Source organism: Equus quagga, chromosome 5 (genome assembly GCF_021613505.1).
Source record: "Equus quagga isolate Etosha38 chromosome 5, UCLA_HA_Equagga_1.0, whole genome shotgun sequence".
NCBI lineage: Eukaryota > Metazoa > Chordata > Mammalia > Perissodactyla > Equidae > Equus > Equus quagga.
In genome coordinates this window covers 29,009,699-29,032,098 of record NC_060271.1, presented here as the reverse complement: position 1 = coordinate 29,032,098, position 22,400 = coordinate 29,009,699, and the positions used below count along the sequence as shown (strand labels likewise).

The window sequence follows — 22,400 nt, the reverse complement described above, 5'->3', positions numbered from 1 at the left end:
TCCCTAGGGAGTACAGAGACAGGCCCTGAGGCCTCTTCTAGGACAGGGCCACCCTGATGGGGGTGGGTGTGACTCTCCCCAAGAAAATCCCCTTCTCTTGGGTTGCCCCATGAGTGGGTGGGTGGAACAGAGTGGTAGTGGCAGCAGGCTCACCTTGGGGGCCTGTCTAATCACTAGTGCTGCCATTACCAAGGGCCAGGCACCTCCATGCAGGTGTGTTGCCTACCTTTTTTGCTAATCCAGTGTGACATCTGAGATGCCGCCATTAAAAGCCATTCCTTGATATGGCCCTCTCTAGAATTTCCTTAACATCTGAGTATCCTCAAATGGTAGCTTGGGAGCCAGGAGCAGGTGCTGAGGGGAAATGAGATCTGGCTTTAGAGTTAGGCAAACTCAAATCAAAATCTTGTCTCTGCCACCTATTAGCTCTGTGACTATGGGGAGTTACTCAACTTCCCTGAGCCTTAGTTTCTCCATTGTGAAAATGGGGCCATAATAGTACGTACCTCACACAGTTCCTTCAAAGATTAGCAAAGAAGGTAGATAACACAGCTGCATGGCACTGCCACCACCCGGCCCCACCCATCTATTCATCAGATGGATCTGGGTGGATTGCCTTCCCTGGGCTGGGCCTAACCCCCACAGCCCCTGTGGTGTCACCAGAACCCACCAAGGAGCCACAGCTGAGGGGCCCTGACTGCCATTTTCCATTATAGCATCCTTCTGGATGAGGAGGGCCACATCAAACTCACTGGTAAGTTGAGGGCACCTGCCCCCTTGGGTCCCCGGGGAACACAGGATGGGCTCCTGATGGGCCTGGGCAGAGTGCCCCGGGGGGATCTCTTCTTCCTGAGAGGCTGTGCCAGGCACTTGGATGTGGTCAAAAGCTCAGGCCCCAGACTTGGAATAGCCTGGGTTTGAACCCCAGCTCCACACTGGGTAACTTTGGGCAAATTACCTAACCCTGCTGGGCCCAGCTTCCTCCTGAGTGTCATGGGGGTGATGCCCTCAGGCCTCTGGGCAGGGGGGCTGGGTATGCAGGGGGTCCTGAAGATGTGTCCTCTTGCTCTCCTTGCCACAGACTTCGGCCTGAGCAAGGAGGCCATTGACCATGAGAAGAAGGCCTATTCTTTCTGTGGGACAGTGGAGTACATGGCTCCCGAGGTCGTCAACCGCCAGGGCCACACCCACAGTGCTGACTGGTGGTCCTATGGGGTGTTGATGGTGAGTGCCCAGGCAGGGGTAAAGCATCCTACCTAGGCCTTGGGCCTCAGTTTCCCTATCTGTACAATGAGGGGGTTGATGGTTTCTAAGGCTTTGCTTCTATCCTCTCACAGCCAAGCTGACCTCACCCTCCACCCAGCTGTAGCTTTCTTCCTTGGAAGGATTCCAGGCTTGACCCCACCTGGGGTGCTCCCAGCCCAGGCCTGCACCTCTCCCCGGCCTTGGATCCCTAGTACTGCTCCTGCTGGTCTGATTGACAGAGGGGAGAGGGTCACACACAGTTCTTGATCCAGGTGGACCTCCAACAGGCCAGCAAGATTCCTGGGAATGGAGCCGAATGGCCTGGGTGGGAGGAGGTGGGGGGCATGGGAGAACGGGATGAAAGCCTGACTAGATCCTTGTCCTCTGCAGTTTGAGATGCTGACGGGCTCCCTGCCCTTCCAAGGGAAGGACCGGAAGGAGACCATGACATTGATCCTAAAGTAAGCAGCACTCCCTCCCGGACACCTCAGGGTCTCCCCCAGCACCTAGCCCCAGTTTAGGGGCCAGAATAATACTCTGTACCTGCTGCAGATTCCCTCATTAATGAGACATTCCTCTGGGTTAAGCGTTATGCTTTCCAGGGCCCCCTTTTCATCCACCAGGGCCTGTGGGAGGGGAATCCCTGAAGTCTTTTGGAGGTGAATTAGTGGATGGCTTGTCTGGACTGAGCTGGAAACTAGACCTGGACAGAGCGGGGAGGGAGACAGGGCCTCTGAGGTGGGGCTCAGCCCTGATGAGACCCGGGGGCTGTTTCAGGGCGAAGCTAGGCATGCCCCAGTTTCTGAGCACAGAAGCCCAGAGCCTCCTGCGGGCCCTGTTCAAGCGGAATCCTGCCAACCGGCTTGGTAAGCAGCCCCAGCTCAGGGGAAGGGTGCGGGGTACAGCTGCAGCCTAGGCCACAGGGCCACATCTGGGGCTGAAAGGGGCCGTTGTCCTTTGTGTGGGCAGACAATGCCGCCGGCCACCCTGCTTTCTGGCTCCATGTGTGGTGTTTGGGGCAGGGGGGTGACCTGTGTGTAGGGGGAAGGCAGGAACTGAGTCATCTCTACTCCCCTGGGGACAAGGACAGAGGCCCCCACACAGCTCCTCCCCCAAGGCTGTTGGCACAAGAGAAAGAGCATGAATTCAGGAGTCAGAGGCTCAGGTCCCAGTCCTAGCCCCGTGTCCCGTTCCCACTGTCTGTCACACAATGGTCCTTCTATAAATATTTGTTGAACAAATGAATGCCATTTATGAACTGAGAGACCCAAGGCAGTTCTTCACTTCCCAGAGCCCCGGCTCCTCATCTCCATGGGAGATGATGATCTCAGCCCTGTTGATTAAATGAAGTCCCATGAATGTGCCTGGTGTGTAGTAGCTGCTCAATATGTCTTGGCTCCTTGGCTCCTGGGTTCACCTGGATCATGACTGGCTTTGTAAGGTCCAGTCCAGGTCCCTGGGGTTGAATGGAGTGAGAGCCTGTCTGGTTGAACAGGGCAATGGGATAAGAGCAACAGAGATGAGGCCTGGGTTGGGAGGGAGGTGGGGGCCCTCTGTAGATCTTGAACAAGCACAGCCTCTGTCCTCACTGTGTGGCCTTGGACAAGTTGCCTAACCTCTCTGGGCCTTCTTTCTCCCATTAGTATCCTGGAGCTTGCTCGTCTGGGGCTCTAGAGAGTGGAAAATGCTGAGTGGGCAATAGGCCTTGGGGTGATGGCTGGGTGGATTTGGGGCAGAATGAGCCCATTGTTTCCATGCTCCAAATGGACTGCTCTAGCTGCTGGTCCCAGACCACAGTCAGGCCACTTGGTGGACAGGGCGGGAGTCTGGGGGTTGGACCATCTGGAGCAGACCCCTCATCTGGGCTCTTTCAGGCTCCGGCCCTGACGGGGCAGAGGAAATCAAGCGTCATGTCTTCTACTCCACCATTGACTGGAATGTGAGTGTGGCTGTCCACCCCAGAGCCCCAGTCAGGGTTCAGCTGTGGTGGGAGGGGGCTTCTACCTGCTATGGCTTCAGCTGTGGCACAGAGGGTGACAGCATGGCCTTGGAGACAAGGGCTGGCCTCCCGAGGGCAAGCAATTATGCCCCCATCTGTGCAGCCTGTGCCCCAGGCCCATTACCTCCTCCTGCATGGGGCTTTTGGTGGGCTGTGGAGGTGCCGTGGTGACCAGAGTGCCCACCCTGCCTTGCAGAAGCTGTACCGTCGTGAGATCAAGCCACCCTTCAAGCCAGCCGTGGCACAACCTGATGACACCTTCTACTTTGACACTGAGTTCACGTCCCGCACACCCAAGGGTGTGTCCCTTGTCTGGTTTGTCTTGGGCTGGTACAGGAGGGAAGTGGGGAGTCGGGGGCACCTTGGGATGCAGGGGTGGTCAGGGACACTGGCAGGCCCAGGTGTGTGGGCAGACAGGCGGGTGGGTCTCTGACTCTTTGTCCCTGTCTCATTCTGCCTGACTCTCCCACTCCAGGGCTCTATGGGCCTCTTTGTCTGGGTGAGGGGGTGGGGGTAAGTGGGTGGTTAAGGCCACAATAGAAAAGTCAAGACCCCTGCCCCAGGCATCTTCCAGCCCACTGGGAAGACCAAACACATCAGGCTCACACTCATGTCAGGGCTAAAGCATCTGACCCAGCAAAACCGCGAGGTGGAGACGGTCTGGCAGAGCAGAGGTGACAGCGCCCACGGGTCGGGGGAAATGTGGAAATCAACTTTGGCTACACTGATGGCTGGGTCTCAGTGTACTCATCTGGAAGATGGGCTCAGCCACAGACCCACTCACTCCCTGGGGTTACTGTGAGAAGCACAGAGGGGGCTTCTGGGAGGAAGCTTGGTAAATCTTAACATTTTAGCCAGATATTGGGAGGAAATGTTAGTTTTAGAAGGCCTCCCGGAGGGGCAGGTTTTAGCAAAGCGAGTGTTTTTCTCACTGTGGCTTGCACATCTCTGATGACAGGAAGCTTAGCACTTGTCCGAGCAGTTTGTTCCATCTGCATTCATTTATCTGACAAATACGTACCAGGTCCCTACTGTGTGTCAGCCACGGGAGACTCATGGTGAACAAGACAGACCCAGGTCCTGCCTTCATAGAGATCAGGCTGTGGTTGCGGGGAGAGACGTGAAAACAGCTACTGGGCAGCATGACAAGTGCTTTAATGGGGGCGAGGGGCTGGAGGAGCAGCCTCAGGCAAGGCTTCTCAGGGAAGAGAGCGTGGAAGCTGAGCCTCAAAGGATGGACAAGGAGTGGATTATTTAGTTAGAGGGAAAAGCATGTGCAGTGGCTCAGAGTCTCCTTTAAGAATCTGAGAAGTCCAGCGTGGCTGAGCTGTGAAGTGGAGAGAGAGGAGGCTAAGATCACAAGGACCTCAATTGCCAGGGCTTTCTCCTGAGGGCAGAGGGGAGCAGTTGAGGCTTACAGACAGGGGGTTAGATTTGTGATTGGAGCCATCCCTCCGGCTGCTGTGCAGAAGATGAACCTGAAGGGGCAGACCTGAGGCGGCGAGGCCAGGAAGGAGGCCTCCAGGAAGGGATGAAGTGTCTTGGCCTGGGCTGGATGCCGGATGTGGGGGTCTTTTCTGTTCCTTGTGTGTCAGGGCTGGGCTGGTCTAAACACGTGAACAGATGAGGCCTGGGATGAGGGCCCTGACCAAGCTCCCACCACAGCCAGCTGCTGAGGCAGGCCTGGAAGCCCCATGGTCTCCCTTTGCTGGGCTGCCTCGGGGTCAAGGGCACCTCCTCAGACTCGCATCCCCCTCCCGCCCCTGCAGACTCCCCAGGCATCCCCCCCAGCGCTGGTGCCCATCAGCTGTTTCGTGGCTTCAGCTTCGTGGCCACTGGCCTGATGGAGGATGATGGCAAGCCTCGCAGCACACAGGCTCCACTGCACTCGGTGGTACAGGTGAGGGGCAGGAGACTGCTGCTCATTTGTCCTTCTCCATCTAGAAGCTACAAGGCAGAATGGCTGAGAACACAGGCTCTGAGTTGGGCAGGCCTGGGTTCAAACCCTGATTGCCACTGTGTAGCCCATTGGGCCTCCAAACTTTCTCGAGCCTCAGTTTCCCCATTTGTAAAACAGGGATGACAACACAGATCTAAATTTCCTGGCACAGAGCCAGGGACATTGCAGAGCCTGGATATACAAGGGGGTGCCCAGGGCGGTGGTGCTGGGGGATGGCTGTCAGGCCCCTGATGGGGATGGGTGGCAGGGGGCTTATGGCTCCTCACACTGTCCCCTACTTTTACACTTTCCGGCTCCATGGGAAATGTAGAATTGAGAGGCAAGAATGTAGACACTGGAGCTCGTTGCCTGGGTGCAGAGCTTCCAAGGTAAGGGACTTTGGAGGGGACACTTACCTTCCTCGTGCCTCAGTTTCCTCATCTGTAAATGGGGGTGATGATAGAACCTTTCTCTATAGGGTTGTTATGAGGACTACATGAGTTAATATGTGGAAAGTTAAGGTGACTGTGTAATCTGGTATCCAACTGGGACATCTCTTCCGGGACAAATGTTAAACCAGACTGGATGCAAGGACAGCATGTGTAAACTGGGGCTGTCCATGGGGTATGTGGTCACCTGATGAAAAGTGCTCAGAGCAGTGCCTGCCACACCCTAAGCACCATAGAAGCCATTTACTATTGTTAATGTCTCAGAGCTTTGAGACACCTCATGAAGTGGGCTGTGACACCCCAGAAAGGAGAGGCACCTCGCCCAAGGCCACAGTCAGTGGCAGAGCTGGGACCCAGCTCAGGGCTCCTGCGTCCCTCTTGGGCCTGCCCAGCCTTTTCAGAGCCGCAAACGTCTTAATGTGTTTGTTGTGGCTGTGTTGCCTGTCCCCTCCCCCACCCCCTGACCGCAGGCTGGGATCCGGCAAGTGTGCCCATGGTATAGAGCAGAAAGCTGAGGCCCAGAGAGGGGCAGATTCTTGCCCGAGGTCACAGAGCCAACATTCTATCCCAGGCCTCCTGAATCTTCCCTGTTGCCATCGTCACTGAGCCAAGGTCTTGGGTGCTGGGGGACGACCCATGCATTCTAGTGCAGAGGGTCAGCCCCACCCCTTGGTCTCCTGCAGCAACTCCATGGGAAGAACCTGGTTTTTAGCGATGGCTACGTGGTAAAGGAGACAATTGGTGTGGGCTCCTACTCCGTGTGCAAGCGCTGTGTCCACAAGGCCACCAACATGGAGTATGCTGTCAAGGTGGGCGTTCTGGCTATGTCTCGTCATAGGCTGCTGGGCTGGGGAGAGACCAGGGTAGCCTTGGCTCTTTTGTGGGGGAGGGTTGGTGCCTGAGGCTCTGTGGATGGGTGAAAGGTGTGTGGCTGAGACCCCCAGGCCTTGCAGTGTGGGCTCTGTGGCAGAGAGGGGCTCTGGAGACTGTCCCGCTGCCACATGCACCCCCTTTCTTCAGGTCATTGACAAGAGCAAGCGGGATCCCTCGGAAGAGATTGAGATTCTTCTGCGGTATGGGCAGCACCCCAACATCATCACTCTGAAAGATGTGAGTGGGGGTCCTTGAGACGGGGGTGGAGACGGGAGCATCAACTCTAGGATTTGTCTCAAGGCTGACATTCCTTTGACGGGATCCTCCTCTGCTCATGGGAGGAGGAGGACCCTTAGTGCTTCCAGGTTGACTTCACCCCAGGAGCCCTCCACTTCAGACTCGGGCATTCTCTGAGAGCTTTCCAGCCCATGGGGGGACTAGTGCCAGCATCCTCTATCCAAGGAGGACAGGGACCAGATAGGCAAAGGCCCTGCCAAGGCCACTGAAGCACAGAGCAGAACATATGCCCAAGGCTTATGTCATTCTTCCTGGCCTGGTGAGCTGGTGACCAAGAGGCCAGGCCTGGCATTGAGGGGAGGGGCCTGATGGTGAGGTCTCTGGCAGGTGTATGATGATGGCAAACACGTATACCTGGTGACAGAGCTGATGCGGGGTGGGGAGCTGCTGGACAAGATCCTACGGCAGAAATTCTTCTCAGAGCGGGAGGCCAGCTTTGTTCTGCACACCATCAGCAAGACCGTGGAGTATCTGCACTCCCAGGGGGTAAGTCTGGAGTAGGGGACATTGAGTGGGGGTGGGGGGCTGCCAAAGGTCATACCGTCAGCAGAGTACATGAACCATGGCCTAGGCAGTGGCAGTCGTCAACCAGCCAGATAGAGGGGAGACTAGGGATGGGTGGATGGATATAAGGAAGGAAGGGGGGGAGGGAGACATGAGGCCAAATTGTGAAAAGGAACATTTAATTCACTATCTACTGTGTGCCAGGCACCATGCTAAATTCTTTCTTTACATTATCTCAATTGATTTTCACAACAACCCAATGAGGTAGGTACTGTTATTGGCCCCACTTTACAGGTAAGAAGACTGAGGCTCAGAGATGTGAGGTCACTTGCCGAAGGTCACACAGCCAGGGAAGAATGGTGCCAGAATGTCTGACTGAGGGATTCAAGTGGGGAGCTGCAGACGGGGAGTGAGTTTTTGAGCTAGGAAGCAGCAGGGTCACTGTGGGGAGCTGCAGGGCTTCAGGGAAGTGAATCTGGCTGTGGGTTCGGCTGCTAGGACAGAAGAAGTGGATGCAGAGGAAATGATGCTCAAACACAGCAGGTGCTACAGAAGAGGTATACATCCAAATGGTAGGACTTGGCCTTTATCATTACACAAGGTAGAGGTGGAAAGTTCCTTATAGTATATCGAAGCCAAAAGCAGAGTTAGCATGAGTTTCTCTGGAGGAGATGATGCTGCAGGGTACTTCCAGTCAGATGGTGTGAGGGTTAAGAATGTAGGCTCTGGAATCCGACTGTCTGTGTCCAAGTCCTCTGCGTGAGGTTGGGAAAGCCTCTCATCTCTCTGAGCCATTTCCTCATCTGCAAACTCGCAATAACAAGAGCTGCCCCCTCACAGGGTGGATGTGGGGTGAAGTGAGGTGCTGTGCTGGCCCGTGGGAAATGCCACGTAAACATTAAGGGGAAATAGGATCAGATCATTACTGTGCCTTTTTTTAAATTAACTTTTTATTATGGAAATTTTCAAACATTTACACAACTACAAGAATAGTGTTGTGAACCCCTAGATACCTATCACCCAGATTCAAGAATAGTCAAGGTTTTTTCCTTCCTTCCTTCCTTCCTTCCTTTCTTTTTTGTTGTTGCTAAAGTATTTTTCCCAACTTTTTCTTGAGGAAAAAAGCTCAAACCCATAGAAGACTTAAAAGAATAGTACGATGAAAGTCATTTCCCTTCTAGATTCACCACGTGTTAATAGTCTGCCAGATTTGCTTTCTCTCTTTCTTTTTCTGTCTCTCTTTGTCTCTCTCTCTCTAGAAATATCTATTTTTTACAGGTGCATTTGAAAGGACGTTGCAGACATTATGACACTTAAGCCATAAATGCCTATAATTAAAGTATTTTAAAGCATATCTCAGACCTTACATCATCTTAGTTGTATATCTGTAACTCTAAAAAAGGCAAACATTTTCTTTCATAACAACTAGGAAAATTAACAGTTACTTGTTTTCGTGTAGTACGCAGTCAATAGACACATTTCCCCTGTTGTCCTTTCAGAAATATCGTTTTGCAATTGGTTTATTGGAATCACAATCTCTGCAAGGTCCCTGCCTTTCACTCCCTTGTTATATCCCTTAAGTGTCTTTTCTAAAACTGAGATAAAATTTGCATACAGTAGATCTTAAGTGTACAATTCAATGAGTTTTGTTAAATGTGTACATCCATGTAACCTCCATAGTAAAACCTCCCTTTTTTATGCCACTGACTTGTGGAAGAGATCAGTTCTGTGGAATGTCCTGCATTCTGAATGTATCTGTCTGCTTCCTCATGGCATCAGTTTGTTACAGGCAATCTTTTTTTTTTTTTTTTTAAGATTTTATTTTTCCTTTTTCTTCCCAAAGCCCTCTGGGATGTAGTTGTGTATTTTTAATTGTGGGTCCTTCTAGTTGTGGCATGTGGGATGCCACCTCAGCGTGGCTTGATGAGCGGTGCCATGTCTGCGCTCAGGATTCGAACTGGCGAAACCCTGGGCCGCCGAAGCAGAGCGCGCGAACTTAACCACTCGGCCACGGGGCTGGCCCCAGTTACAGGCAATCTTTATTGCGTGTATTTCTTGTATACTGCCAGGTGTTCTAAAGTCTTATTATGTTCAGCTTCAACTTCTTTTTAGGAGTGAGGAGTTAAAAACACCTCATAGGAGGTGCAGGGTACCTCATATGGCGTCATGTCTGCAAGCACAGTGTCATGTTGCCCTTGTTAGTCATTAGTCATATCAGGTGGTAACAGTCTAGGGCTGGGGGAACGGTGGCAGGTGGTGGTGTGTGGGCCTGGTGGTGTCTTGTAAAGATCCTCACCAACTTTTCATGTAATGCTTTCATCCTCTCAGGAGCTTTGCCTGAATTAACTATTTCATTAGGGTTTGCAAAAATGGCAATGTCTGATTCTGTCTAATTTATTAGGAGGAATTCTTTTGTAAAAAAGAACTTTACCTCATAACCAGAGCTTCAACTTGGTTACCACATGTACCGTAAAGGGTATGTTTGAAGTGGTTTTGGTTTCTGAAATGGCCAGAGCAAACAGACTAATATTTAAATATGGCAGGTCAGACAGTAAATGTGTTTCCTTTTCCCTTTTTGTTCTCAAGTGAATACTAGTTAAAGTTACCCCCAAGAAGGTTTAGAAGACAGAGACGAAGCAGTGCGTTTCCAGTGGGTTACCTAAAGCTCAGAACGAGGAAGAACTTTCTGGAGTGGGAGCTGCCTCCCAAAGTAGTGAGCCTCCTCCACAGGGTATGTGTAGACTCCAAGAACAGACGGCCACTTGGTGGAGGTGTTAGGGGAAAAAATTGTCTTTCCCAAAGCTGGGAGTCTGTGGGTCTCCAAAGTTTCTGGCCCTTTCCAAATACCCAGGGCAGATGATGAGGAAACGGGAAGCTCTTCTTGGTAAGGTATTTGGAGGGAGATTCTCTGGGCTGATTACGCACTGGCAGTGTCTTTGGTCTAGAAGCTGGAGATGTCATAAGAGCTGAGGGATGGGAAGGGGGTGACCAGGAGCAGGGTCCACTGAGACCTCCTATTTGTTTTTGTTTTTTTTTTGAGGAAGATTAGCCCTGAGCTAACATCTGTCACCAGTCCTCCTCTTTTTGCTGAGGAAGCCTGGCCCTGAGCTAACATCCATGCCCATCTTCCTCTACTTTATATGTGGGACACCTACCACAGCATGGCTTGTCAAGCGGTGCCATGTCCACACCCGGGATCCAAACCGGTGAACTGGGGGCCGCCAAAGCAGAATGTGCGAACTTAACTGCTCTGCCATCAGGCCAGCCCCTCCTATTTGTTTTAATGTTATCTTTATTGAAGTATCGCATAAACAGAAATCATAATGTACAGGTCAGTAAATTTTCAAAAAGTGAAGACACCCATGTAACTGGCACCCACATCAAGAAATGAAGAATTTCCAGTTCTCCTAAAATCCCTTTGTGCTCCTCCCTGGCACTGTCCCCTCCCCAAGGATAACCATTCTAGGCTTATTTCTAATACCTTAGATTAGTTTTACCCATCTTTGAATTTTATAGAAACATACTCTTTCCTTTCTTTCTTCCTTCCTTCCTCCCTCCCTTCCTTCCTTCCTTCTTTTCTTTTCTTTTCTTTCTTTCTTTTTTTTGGTGAAGAAGATTGCCCCTGTGCTAACATCTATTGCTAGTCTTCCTCTTTTTGCTTGAGGAAGATTGTTGCTGAGCTAACATCTGTGCCAATCTTCCTCTATTTTATGTGGGATGCTGCCACAGCGTGGCTTGACGAGCAATGCTAGGTCCGTAACCGGGATCCGAACCTGCACAACCTGGGCTGCCAAAGTGGAGCGCATGAGCTTAACCACTATGCCACGGGGCCGCCCCCTCAACATACCCTTTTATATCTGGCTTCTGCCACTCAACATCCTCTCTGAGATTCATTTAGATGTTGTGTGGCTGTAGTTCATTCATTCCCATTGCTGTGTAGTTTCTACTGGATGAACAGACCATGATTTAAGTGTCCATTCTACTGTTAATGGACGTGGGGTTGTTACTAGTTTTTGACTGTGACAAATAACGCTGCTGTGACATTCTAGTACTTGGCTTTTGGTGAGCAGATGTACGTTTTAATGTTGAGTGTATCCTTAGCAGTGGAATTGCTGGGTCGTAGTGTACGCATCTGTTCATCTTTAGTGGGTGTTGCCAAACAGTTTTCCAAAGTTTTACCAATTTACGCTCCCACCAGAAGCGTGTGAGAGTTCTGGTACTTGCCAACACTTGGTATTTTCCATCTTTTTAATCATAGCTATTCTGGGAGATGTGGAATGGTATCTCGTAGTGGTTTTAATTTGCATTTCCCTGATGCCTAATGAAGTGGAGCACCTTTTCATGTGTTTATTGCCATTTGGATAGCCTCTTTTATGAAATACCTGTCGAGTCTTTTGTCCGTTTTTAAAAATTGAGTTGTCTGCCTTTTTCATCTTATTTTGCAAGAGTTCTTTGTTTAATATGTGGAGCCCTTTTAAGTTTCTGGCTTCCCTTGTGTTTCTGTAAGACACCCAGCATGCCGGGGACAGCTGTTTAAGAACTCAATAGAGAATCACACTTTGGCTTCTCTGTTAACCAGATGTATTTCATAGAAGAACTTCATCTTGTTTATTTTTGGCTGGTCACAGGCACCCAAATGCACGTCCTCTGATGATGCTGGTGATAACAAAGATGCTGCTGCTGCTAATGGCAGCTATCATCACGTAGCACTTTCCACAGGCCAAACAGCGTTCTCATCTCTTTACATAGCAGCTCATTTAATTGTTCCAACAAACCTATGAAGAAAGTATTATCATTCTGCCCATTTCATAAGTGAGGGAACTGAGGGTCTGGGAGCTTAAGTAAAAGTTTCATAGTTAATCTGTCTCCAGTCTGTGCTCCTAACTTGTGTGTGATCAGATGCTGCTTGCGACAGCATCTGTCCTCTAATTTTCCTGTCCTTCTTGTCCTCTCATTTTAAAGTGCTTCTTAACAAGCACTCACTGTCTTAACATCCAGCATGAGGGTGGGTTTCAGCCCCAGGGAGTGCTGGAGTTACTATGACAGCAGCTGCCGTTTCCCAACACCTATGCTAAATATTCTTGGTACAAAACTCATGTGCTCCTTCCTGCAACCCTGGAGGCTGAGCACTATTACCAGCCCCATTTTACAGGTGAGAAAACCAAAGGCTAGAGGCTAAGTGATGTACCCAAGATCACACAGCTACTGCTTGCAAAGCCAGGATTTACGCTCTGGCCCACCTGACTCCTGACTGAAATCACAACAGTACCAGAGGCCATAGCCTGTTGACTCAGTGGCTGCATTTGGCCTGTACACATATTTTGTTTGGCCTGCAAGATGTGGAGTGTTTTTGTTTTGGGTTTGGTTTGGTTTGGTAATTTGACTGCTTTCAAAACCTGGGCCTGAGCGGCTGTGTGGTGACTGTCAGCTGGAGGAAGTAGCAGCTGCCCCTGTAGACTGGTTGGCGTGGCTCCCACTCAGCCTGGCTTTGCTCATTGCTTGCCCAGCCTGCTGAGCCTTTCAGTTCAGTGAGATGTGAGAATATGTGTCCCAGCCACATGTACACCTGGGGAGCAGGTATCAGGATCAGCTTTGGGGCTGTCTGCCATGGTGAGCCGCAGTTACATGTAGGAGTGTCATTTCTCTATGTTGTGATAGGGCAGGCTAAAGATGGAAAACTCCCATATCCCTGTTTCCCAAAAGTGTCATCTGTGCCACCCTAAACTGGAAAGACCGTGGAATTAAGGTCAGATCTGGGTTTCAAGTCTCACCTCTTCTTTTTACACGAGCAAGTCAACTCTCTTCTGATAGCCTCAGTTTCCTTCTCTGTATAATGGAGCCAACAATCCCTGCCCTGCCCTCTTACCAAGGTGTAACGGGCAGCCGCATTGAGACCATGGCCTAGGAAGTGCTTTGTAAACCAGGAGGATCATTTGTACTAGGTAGTTGGTGTCCTCAGCCAGGCTAGCATCCCTGACCTCTGGGAATCTTGGCCAGGTCCCCTGCAGGGAAGAGAGAAGAGTATACATTCCCGAGGGTCTAGGCTTGTCCTCGGGGCCATATGACTGTATTAGGAAGGAGAGAGCCCATGGAGCTGGGCAGACACTCCCCAGGAAGAGGCTTTCCCAGGACTTGGATATAATTCGCAGCACGTTGCTGGGACCGTCCTGCCACTGTTGCCCTTTCCTCCTTGTCTGCCTGGCACTCTTCCCTCTGTGGAGGTGGGCTGTCCTGGGCCATGTCTACCCTCCAATCTGCCTGCCTTGTGGGCACCTGCTGGAGGGCTCAGGGCTCAGTTGGGACTATGAAAGGACCATCTCACAAAGCCAACTAATCTGTGAGACTCAACTCATCTAACCTGCAAGGTTTCCGCGTGTTTCAGAGATGTGATTCATTCATTTGTTGCACAAAGTTCTCTGTGCTAGGCCCTGTGCTGGGTGCTGGAGGTGAGCAGGCATTCCACAGACAGATAGAGTTATTTATGGCCAAAGGAGCCCCCACTGGCCTGAGCTCAGGGCGCTTGAGGATATGTGGTGGACCATGAGGCTGGGATGGATAGCTGAGCCTCCCACACCAGGCTGGGGACTTTGGGCTTTATCTTGCAAGTAGTAGGGAGCCATTGAAGGTTTTTGGCAATGCCCGGGAAAGTACCATTAGCTCATAGAAGGAGGAGCAGGAAGGTGAGAACAAGTTTAGTCTGCAATGTGTTGGGTTTGAAGGGCTGTGGAACATTCAGTGGTCGCCATCTGGTAAGCAGCTATGTGAGCGTGGACTTAGGAAAGTTCTGGGCTAAGGTCAGAGATCTGAGAGTAGTTGATAATTGGGTGATAGAGGAGTAGCTATGAATAGAACCATACAGAGGGAGAGGGGGAAGATGAAAAGTGAAGTGGTTCATCCCCCTTAGGTTACAGATGTGAACAAATGGAGGCCAGAGGAAAGTCATTTGCTTAAGGCCTCAGTGGTGAGTGTCATTCATCCATTTATTCAACAGATATTTATGGAATACCTCCTGTGTGCTAAGAACCCTGCTAAATGCTGGGATACAGCAGAGAGCAAGATATTCATGGAGCTTACATTCAGTGGCTAGATTCAGAAAACAGTCAAGTAAATATTATGTCAAATGGTGGAAAATGCTATGGATAAAAATAAAGCAGGGTAAGGACACTAGGGAGTACTGGTCAGTGATTGCTATTTTGTATGGAATTGTCCAGGGAAGGCCTCACTAATTAGGTGACATTTGAACTGAGACCTGAAAGAAACAATAGCACGAGCCAGGCAGGTGCCTGAGGGAAGAGTGTTCCAGAAAGAAGGAACAGCAGGTGCAAGACCCTGAGGCAGGAGTGTGCTTGGCATGTTGAAGGAAGAGCAAAGAGTTGGTGTGGTTGAAGCCAACTGAACAAGAAGGAGAGTGCAAGAAGGAGAAGACCAGAGTGTGAGAGATGTGGGTGAGTGGCAGGGGAGAGAGCAGGTGGGCCACGGAGGCCACTGTAAGGACTTTTCCTCTTAATAGGGGAAGCCTGGAAGGTTTTGAGCCAGCATGGTGTGATCTGACTTACATTTAACAGGATTGCTCTGACTGCCCTGTGTAGCATAGACTGTAGGAGGCTAGGGTAGAAGAGGGAGACTGGTTAGGAAGGGGTTACTGTGATCCAGGGGAGGGATGCTAGTGGCTGGGATCAGAGTGCTGCCAATAGAGGGGCTGAGAAGTGGTTGAGCTCTGGATATATTTTAATGGTAGAGCCAGCGCAGTTTGCTTATGGATTGATTGAGGAATATGAGAAAAAAAGAAGAATTGAGAATGATCCAAGCAATGGAAAGGATGGAGTTGCCATTAGGTAAGATTATGCGATGAGCAGACTTGAGGGGAGAAATGAGGAGTTCAGTGTGGATGGATGAAGTTAGAGCTGCCTCATAGACATTGACGTAGAGATTTCAAGTCGGCAGTACCAGCAGCACTAAGGGCCCCATTTCAACCCCTTTCCCTCCTTTCAGGTTCTCGGTCCTTTTGTCCCTCTCTCTAGACGTGTCTTCCTAACTCTCCCATCCCTGGCAGTTGACCTGGGCCACTAGCAGCCTGCCCACCATGAGAGCTGACCCTAGCCCTCTGCCCCCAGGTTGTGCATAGGGACCTCAAGCCCAGCAACATCCTGTATGTGGATGAATCTGGGAACCCTGAGTGCCTGCGCATCTGCGACTTCGGCTTTGCCAAGCAGCTGCGGGCTGAGAACGGGCTCCTCATGACACCTTGCTACACTGCCAACTTCGTCGCACCTGAGGTGAGTGGCCCAGGCTCCTCAGCTGCGAGAGAGAGGGGTGCTGGCACAGGAGGCCTTGTGCCCCTTCTAGAGTTCGCACGCTGTCCAGGACTCCAGTCTGTGTGGTCTTGGGAGCCACCAAGGAGGATCCAGCCCATGGCTGGGACCTTTGTCCTACCCTTTGGGGAATAGCAGGCAAACATATGGGGCCACTTGCCACTGCCCCTCAGACTGACCTCCCTCCCCTGCCTTCCTTCCTGCCAGGTGCTGAAGCGCCAGGGCTACGATGAAGGCTGTGACATCTGGAGCCTGGGCATTCTGCTGTACACCATGCTGGCAGGGTGAGTGCCCCACTGCCCTACACCCCTCCAAGCCCCCCACCCCTTCCTCCAGCCTAGTGTATAGGCTAAGGTGGTGCTTGTCTGATGGGAGAGACTCAGCCTTGCCTCAGAAAGGTCTGAAGATAGGGACATGGCACTGCCTTTGGGAACTCTACCTTGAGGAGAAAGATCCTGCCCTTGGGAGCACCCTGTCTGAAGGGGGAGACACAGCCCCCCACCTCACCCCTAGCTCCAGGATGGAGGCCAGAGGCGATACCCAGACTGGGTGGACTTTTCTCCAGATACACTCCATTTGCCAACGGACCCAGTGACACACCAGAGGAAATCCTGACCCGGATCGGCAGTGGGAAGTTCACCCTCAGCGGGGGAAATTGGAACACAGTTTCAGAGACAGCCAAAGTGAGTCTGTAAGGCTTGGATGTGGCTCATTTAGGGGTGGGGAGGCAAGGTCCCATTCCAGGGCTTTTCATTAATTCATGAACAGGTGACCAACAGCCTTGTTTCTCCAAGTGGAATGTTGCTGTATTTCTCCAAGTGAAAGATTTACAGGCACACTGGCCACCCCCACCCTGACCTTGTTTGGACAACTTGATGATCATTCACTGGCCCTTCCTGTGTTCTGGGCTCTGTGGGGGACAGAGGGCTGCATAATCACAGCCCTTGCCTTGTGGGAACTTAGTATGAGGGGAGATACAGGCTTGCGCACAAGGAACAGAGATGCCAGGCAGCAGAGAGAGGTGGGTCCTCCTGGCCAGGGGTACAGGCAGTGGAGGCATGGAGCAGAGCTACTGACCACACCAAGCAGAGAGGCCTCAGAGGAGGGAACATTTGTTCCAGTTATGAGAACCTCTATGCCAGACACTGGGTCGAGCCCTTAATGAACACTACCACCTCATATCAGCCTTATGAGGCAGGTATTGCTGTATTCCTGTTTCTCAGAGAGGAAACTGAGGCTCAGAGACTTGAAGTAACCAGGATACTCAGTTGAGCAGAAGAGTCGAGTTTTGAAACTGAGTCTGCCTGACCCCAACCTTAGGTTTTTCCCACCTTCCTACATAGCTTCTGGAAAGTTAAAGAGAAAGGAAAGGGAGCTCCCGGAAGAAGTCCCAAAGAAGGGCATGTGCTCGAGGAGGCCCTGTAGTCATGTAGAGAATGGATCATAGGGGCTACTGCAAGGGAGATGGCAGGAGGTGGTTGCCTTTCCCATTCCCCATCAGCAGGACACAGCTGTCTGCTTCCCTGCTGGCCCCTCCCACCAACCCCCTTACTTGCTGTGCTCCCAGGACCTGGTGTCCAAGATGCTGCATGTGGACCCCCACCAGCGCCTCACAGCTAAGCAGGTCCTGCAGCACCCATGGATCACCCAGAAAGACAAGCTTCCCCAGAGCCAGCTGTCCCACCAAGACCTGCAGCTTGTGAAGGTACGCCACCCCAGGCTGCTGGACATCCAGGGGCCCAGGCCGAGGTTCCATGGGCAAGGACTTGGGGTGGCAGAGCCAGGAGATACCTTGTCTGTCTGTCCTTAGGGAGTCCCAGTATAACATGTGGGGTGTCAACAGTGTACTGATGAGCCCCAAGTCCTCTGGGCGACATAGCCCCTGACCTCTGAAGCCTCTAGTTTGATGGAGGAGGCAGGACTAATGACCTTGAAGGACCACCAAGGCTAGATTAACAGGGTGCTAGGTGGGCTATGGAACACTGGGAGCGGCTGGCCTTAGAGTACATGTACCCACTCCCACCTGTACCTCCTACCACTGTGAACTGACCTCTCACCTTCTCTCCCAGGGAGCCATGGCAGCTACGTACTCTGCACTCAACAGCTCCAAGCCCACCCCTCAGCTGAAGCCCATTGAGTCGTCTATCCTGGCCCAACGGCGGGTGAGGAAGCTGCCGTCCACCACCCTGTGAGGGGCCAGGACATCCAGGCCGCAGGGCGGTGCTAGCTCAATGCAGGCAGCATACTTCCCAGAGGGAGCAGGTCTGAGTCACAAGGCCAGAGGGAGCGGAGCCCCGAGGGGCCCAGGAAGCAGCCAGCCCAGATCACCCCTGTGAGGGTGTGAGAAGTGCCTTTTCCTTCCCCAGGACGGACTCTTCTCGGCTCTGGCTCTGCTGGTTGAAATCGATTCACTGTACAAACTCTTATCTTTTTTTAAGGACAAAATGGCATCAACCACCATGGACTTTTATAAGATCCACATGCCTTTCTGGGAGCAGAAATAGCCAGTACAGCCCCAGGAGGGGCACTGAGTCACACTAGGGCTCTCTATGGCTGAGACTCCTTAGAGCAGCTTTGGGTCCTACCCTGGGGACCCCCAGGATTGGCCATCTGTAGCCATCTGCACCCACCTCCAAGGCAGTCCAGCATCACCTTCCAGAGCCCTTGGCTGTTTAGCAGAACTTGTGCTATACCCAGTCAGCGTCTTTTCCGTTCTGTTCTGCTGGGAGGCCTGGAACCACTTCCTGCTAGAGGAAGGATCAAGGCCCCATGGCTCCCAGCTCCAGGCACCAGCATCCACGTCAGCCCTGCCAGCGGGTCCCCTGAAGTCAGGTTGGGCAGCTCCCAGAGGAGGATCCAGAAAGCACTTTTTGGCTGACTTCTGTTGGAGTCTGCCACAGGACAGAGTTGACAGGAGGCCTGTGGGGCGGGCCAACAGGGGCAGGGGTTTTTCTTCATTTCTTCCTCAGCTGGTAACTCAGGGTTCATCTGTCCATGGCCTTTCTAATAAACTTACAGTTGAGCTGAAGCACGCTCGCCTCCACTTTCCATCCCTGAATTTGCCCTCTCTCTGCTATTGGGTGTTGAAGATTTTGGCAGTGACAAGTAATGGACCAGGGCCAATTAGCCCAGCTGCTTGGAGCTCAGGTCGTTTGGGGAGCATGTGGGAGTCCTGCTGGCCCTGCCCACACATTCCTGTCAGGGGACTCCATTATGGTGTTGAGAATAGTAATGGTATTATTAGCCACTGGTGACCAAGTGCTGGGCAGTAGGCCTGGGCCTTACATGTGTATTTCATTTAATCTTAATGACTCTGGGAGGTAAATGCTATTATATTATTATCCCTGTTTTATAGATGGGGAAACTGAGGCTCAGAGAGGGAATGACATTTCCTCACACAATAAATTTTTTCTGAGTACTGTTCTGGCCCTGCTCCAGACACTGGTGAACCAAGTAGAAAACAAGGTCATTGTTTTCATGGGTCTTACCTCCTAGTGGGGAAATGGACAATTAACAAACCAAGGTCATCTACTGATAAGACAACATATGCAGAGTTAAACTGGGATGAGAGATGGGGTGATCAGGGAAGGCCTCTCTAGGGAGGTGACCCAGAAGCTGAGATCTGAATGATGAGAAGGGCCCAGCAAAGACCATGAGGCAGAGGACAGAGTCAGGACAAAGACCAAGACCAGAAGGCAAAGGGCAGAGTTGGCACAAAGGTCTCAAGGTGGAAATAGTCTGGGCATGCTCAAGGACCAGAGAGAAGACAATGTGGCTCTGATGTCAGGGCCAGGGGTTTGCACAAGATGGGCTTGGAAAGAAGGGCAAGGGCCAGTCATGCTGGGCTTTGTAGGCCAGGGTAAGGAGTTAGGGTTTAATTCTAAGTGAGATGCAAGCTCCTGAAAGAATTTAATTAAGCAGGAAAATGGCGTGATTTGATCTACATTTTTAAAAGATCGCTCTAACTAATGTGTAGAGAATTGATTGAGGGGTGGGGTAGGGTGGCAAGCAGGAAGCAGAGTGACCAGGTCAGTGGCTACAGCAGTAGCTCAGACAAAAGATGAGGTGGCCTGGACTAGGGTGGTGGGAGTGGAGATGGGGAGGGAGTGAACAGGGTCAGGACATGCTTTGGAGGTAAAGTAGACAGCACTTGCTGGCAGTTTGGATGTAGAGGCTAAGAGAAAAAGGAGATCCACAGATATCTTCTAGATTTTTGACTTGAGCAGTTGAATACTGATGGAAATAGTTGGGGAGGAACAGGTTTGGGAACTCTGTGGGAGATGCCTTTTAAATATCCAAATAGAGATGTCAACTAAGAGTTGTAATTAGAAGTTGGAGTTCTGGAGGGAGGTCTGGATTGGAAATATAAATTTGGGAATCCTTAGTTTGGAGAAAGTTTGTAGAGCCAAGAGGCCGGGCTTTTCAAAGTGCAGTCCATGGACCGGCAGCATCAGCATCATCTGGGAGTTAGTTAGAAATGCAGACTCTCAGGTTCATCTCCAGACGTACTCAGTCAGAATCTACATTTTAACAAGATCTGCATGTAAGATTTGTGTGCACATTCATGTTTGAGAAGTGCTTTTGTAGGGACTGAGAGCTGAGAAGAAAAGGGGGACCCTGATTGAACCCTGGCATTTGAAGATGGCACAGAGAAGAGCAAATTGGCAAAGGAGACTACAAGATGACAGCCGGTGAGCAGGGACATGCCAGTCTGGCAAGATTTGAAGGCTTATGAACCAAGCAGAGCCTTTTGCTCCTGTTATTTCTCAACCCCCTCACTTTATAGATAAGAAAGCCAGGGTCTAACAGTTGAGTAAGTTCTGTTATGATGGAAGGAGACTCTGACACTAGCAGCTCAGCTTCAGAGCTCGTCTAGACATGCAGGTTCTGGGCTAGCAGCCTCCCCACAGGAGCAGGGAAGGCTGTGTTGGAGCCCCAAAGGCTGAGGAGCCTTCCTGAGCCTCACTGACACATATAGTACTGAGTCCCTGACCTGGGTGTGTTCCACTTCTTCAAGATTTGGTTCCCCTATCTGAGCCGTGAAACCAACATTTCTCACCCACCACCCAAGTTTGTCCACCCTGGACCCCATCATCCCAGCTAGAATCCTGAGCATCATCCCTGACTCCTTCCGCCACTTCTCACATCCAATCTGCATCCTGGCCCATCAATTCTGTCTCCTAAATATTTTGGGGATTCATCCCCCCCTCTCCATCCTCTCTGTCCTCATATTTTTGTTCTTTGCCACAGCCCACTAATTCCCTCCAGCCTTTTGTATCCCCAACATCTTCCACTTAGAATCACAAATCTGACCAAGCATCTGCCTGGATGTGGCTACTCATTATCCACAAGATAGAGCCCAGGCATCCTAGCCGGACACTCAGTGTCCTGTGTGGCCTGGTCGTGCTGAGCCCCAGCATCAGTTCTCACAGCTTGTCCCCAAACTGCTCGCAGACCTGAACTTGCCATGCTCCTGCCTCCACTGGATTCTGCTGCTGTGTCCTGGCTAACTTCCACTCATCCTTAGGAAGACTCAAATGAGACCTCCAGGAAGCCAACTGGGACACCCCAGACAAATTTTGGCAATCCTCCTTTGGGATCCCTAGATACCCTCTCGCTCCATCTCTTTGTATATCACATTGTTTTGGAAACAGCTGATGATGCATTTTCTCCCCACCACTCTGTGAACTTAAGGGTGTGGACTGCATTTCATTCATTTCTGTACCCTAAGCACTTAGCACCAGACGTGGCACACAATATTTTGGTTCTTACCTAGTGTCTGTTGAATGGGTAAGCAAGAGGGAATGCAGGAACAGTGGACTTGATGGTGCTGGGGGTAACACAGAAACTACACTGGCAGAGTTGCAGGAACCTGGAAAGGCGTCTGGGGAGGAGGAAGGGAAGCTTGCTCTGAGGCACAGAACAGTTAGTGTCTTGCTCCAGGTACCAGGGGGAAGATTCAAGAACCAGGAAGTGGGGATGGGTGGAGTGGGAATCTGTAGGTGCTTTCTCAGCAGCTAAACCCCAAAACCCAAATACTTCACCTCTCTCAGCCTCAGTTTCCCCACTTGCTAAATGGGACCATAATTCACGCCCATCTCACTACGTCACCTGAAGATCAAATGAGCAAGTGAATGTGAACATGTTTAGGAAGGTACAAAGTGCTGCTTGTACAGTTAAGTTTGTCCTAATTTTCACAAGGTCAGGACAGCCCCCAAGAACTCAATGGACTCCAGCAACACAGCTCCCAGCCAGCAGCATCTCAGCCAGGAACTTCTCTCTCTGCCGACTCCCTGGGCAAAGCCCACTAATAGGAATAAACTGGCTTGGGGAAACAAATTGTCAATCCATACATCCCCTAAGTTCCAGCAACCCTCCTCCCTTTAAGGCTCAAATAACAATCCCTGAGCTTCCACCCTGTAGGATGCCCCTTCCCATGAACTCCTGGCTCCAGTCTATTAAATAAATACTATGTAGAGGCGCCGGTCACCAAGTGTTTTCTATGCATTATTTCATTTGATCCTCATATGAAGGCGATATGATTTTAATCCCATTTTATACCTGAGAAAATTGAGGCTTGGAGGTGATTTGCCCAAGAGCATGGCTCAGTGGTAGAGCAGAACTCAAATTGAGGTCTGTGTGATTCTGAAACTCACTCTTAACCAGTATGTTGTTCCACTTCTCTGATTCTGAGAATGCCCAAGATCTTCTGAAATGTTCCACAGACCTCTCTGGTTATCGCTCTTCACCTCAGCCAGCCGTGTGGTGGTCATAAAGTTTTC

General features: G+C 51.1%; 1 protein-coding gene across 4 annotated transcripts in view; it reads left to right on the top strand.

Annotated features, from left to right (window-relative positions):
• Positions 1-18,646, top strand: part of RPS6KA1 (ribosomal protein S6 kinase A1) — a 37,003-nt gene extending 18,357 nt beyond the window's left edge. For 3 of the 4 annotated variants that reach the window (XM_046661969.1, XM_046661970.1, XM_046661967.1), the window contains 15 exons: positions 717-754; positions 1,082-1,224; positions 1,636-1,706; positions 2,023-2,111; positions 3,120-3,184; positions 3,441-3,543; positions 5,014-5,144; positions 6,316-6,441; positions 6,653-6,742; positions 7,130-7,288; positions 15,421-15,582; positions 15,826-15,902; positions 16,184-16,301; positions 17,186-17,323; positions 17,688-18,646. In XM_046661969.1, the coding sequence (XP_046517925.1) occupies positions 717-754; positions 1,082-1,224; positions 1,636-1,706; positions 2,023-2,111; positions 3,120-3,184; positions 3,441-3,543; positions 5,014-5,144; positions 6,316-6,441; positions 6,653-6,742; positions 7,130-7,288; positions 15,421-15,582; positions 15,826-15,902; positions 16,184-16,301; positions 17,186-17,323; positions 17,688-17,810 (1,633 nt within the window). In that variant the 3' untranslated portion in view covers positions 17,811-18,646. Of the gene's footprint in view, positions 1-716; positions 755-1,081; positions 1,225-1,635; positions 1,707-2,022; positions 2,112-3,119; positions 3,185-3,440; positions 3,544-5,013; positions 5,145-6,315; positions 6,442-6,652; positions 6,743-7,129; positions 7,289-15,420; positions 15,583-15,825; positions 15,903-16,131; positions 16,302-17,185; positions 17,324-17,687 lie in introns of those variants that run through there. The other variant, XR_006888680.1, reaches the window with a different exon arrangement.
• Positions 18,647-22,400: the final 3,754 nt, after the last annotated feature.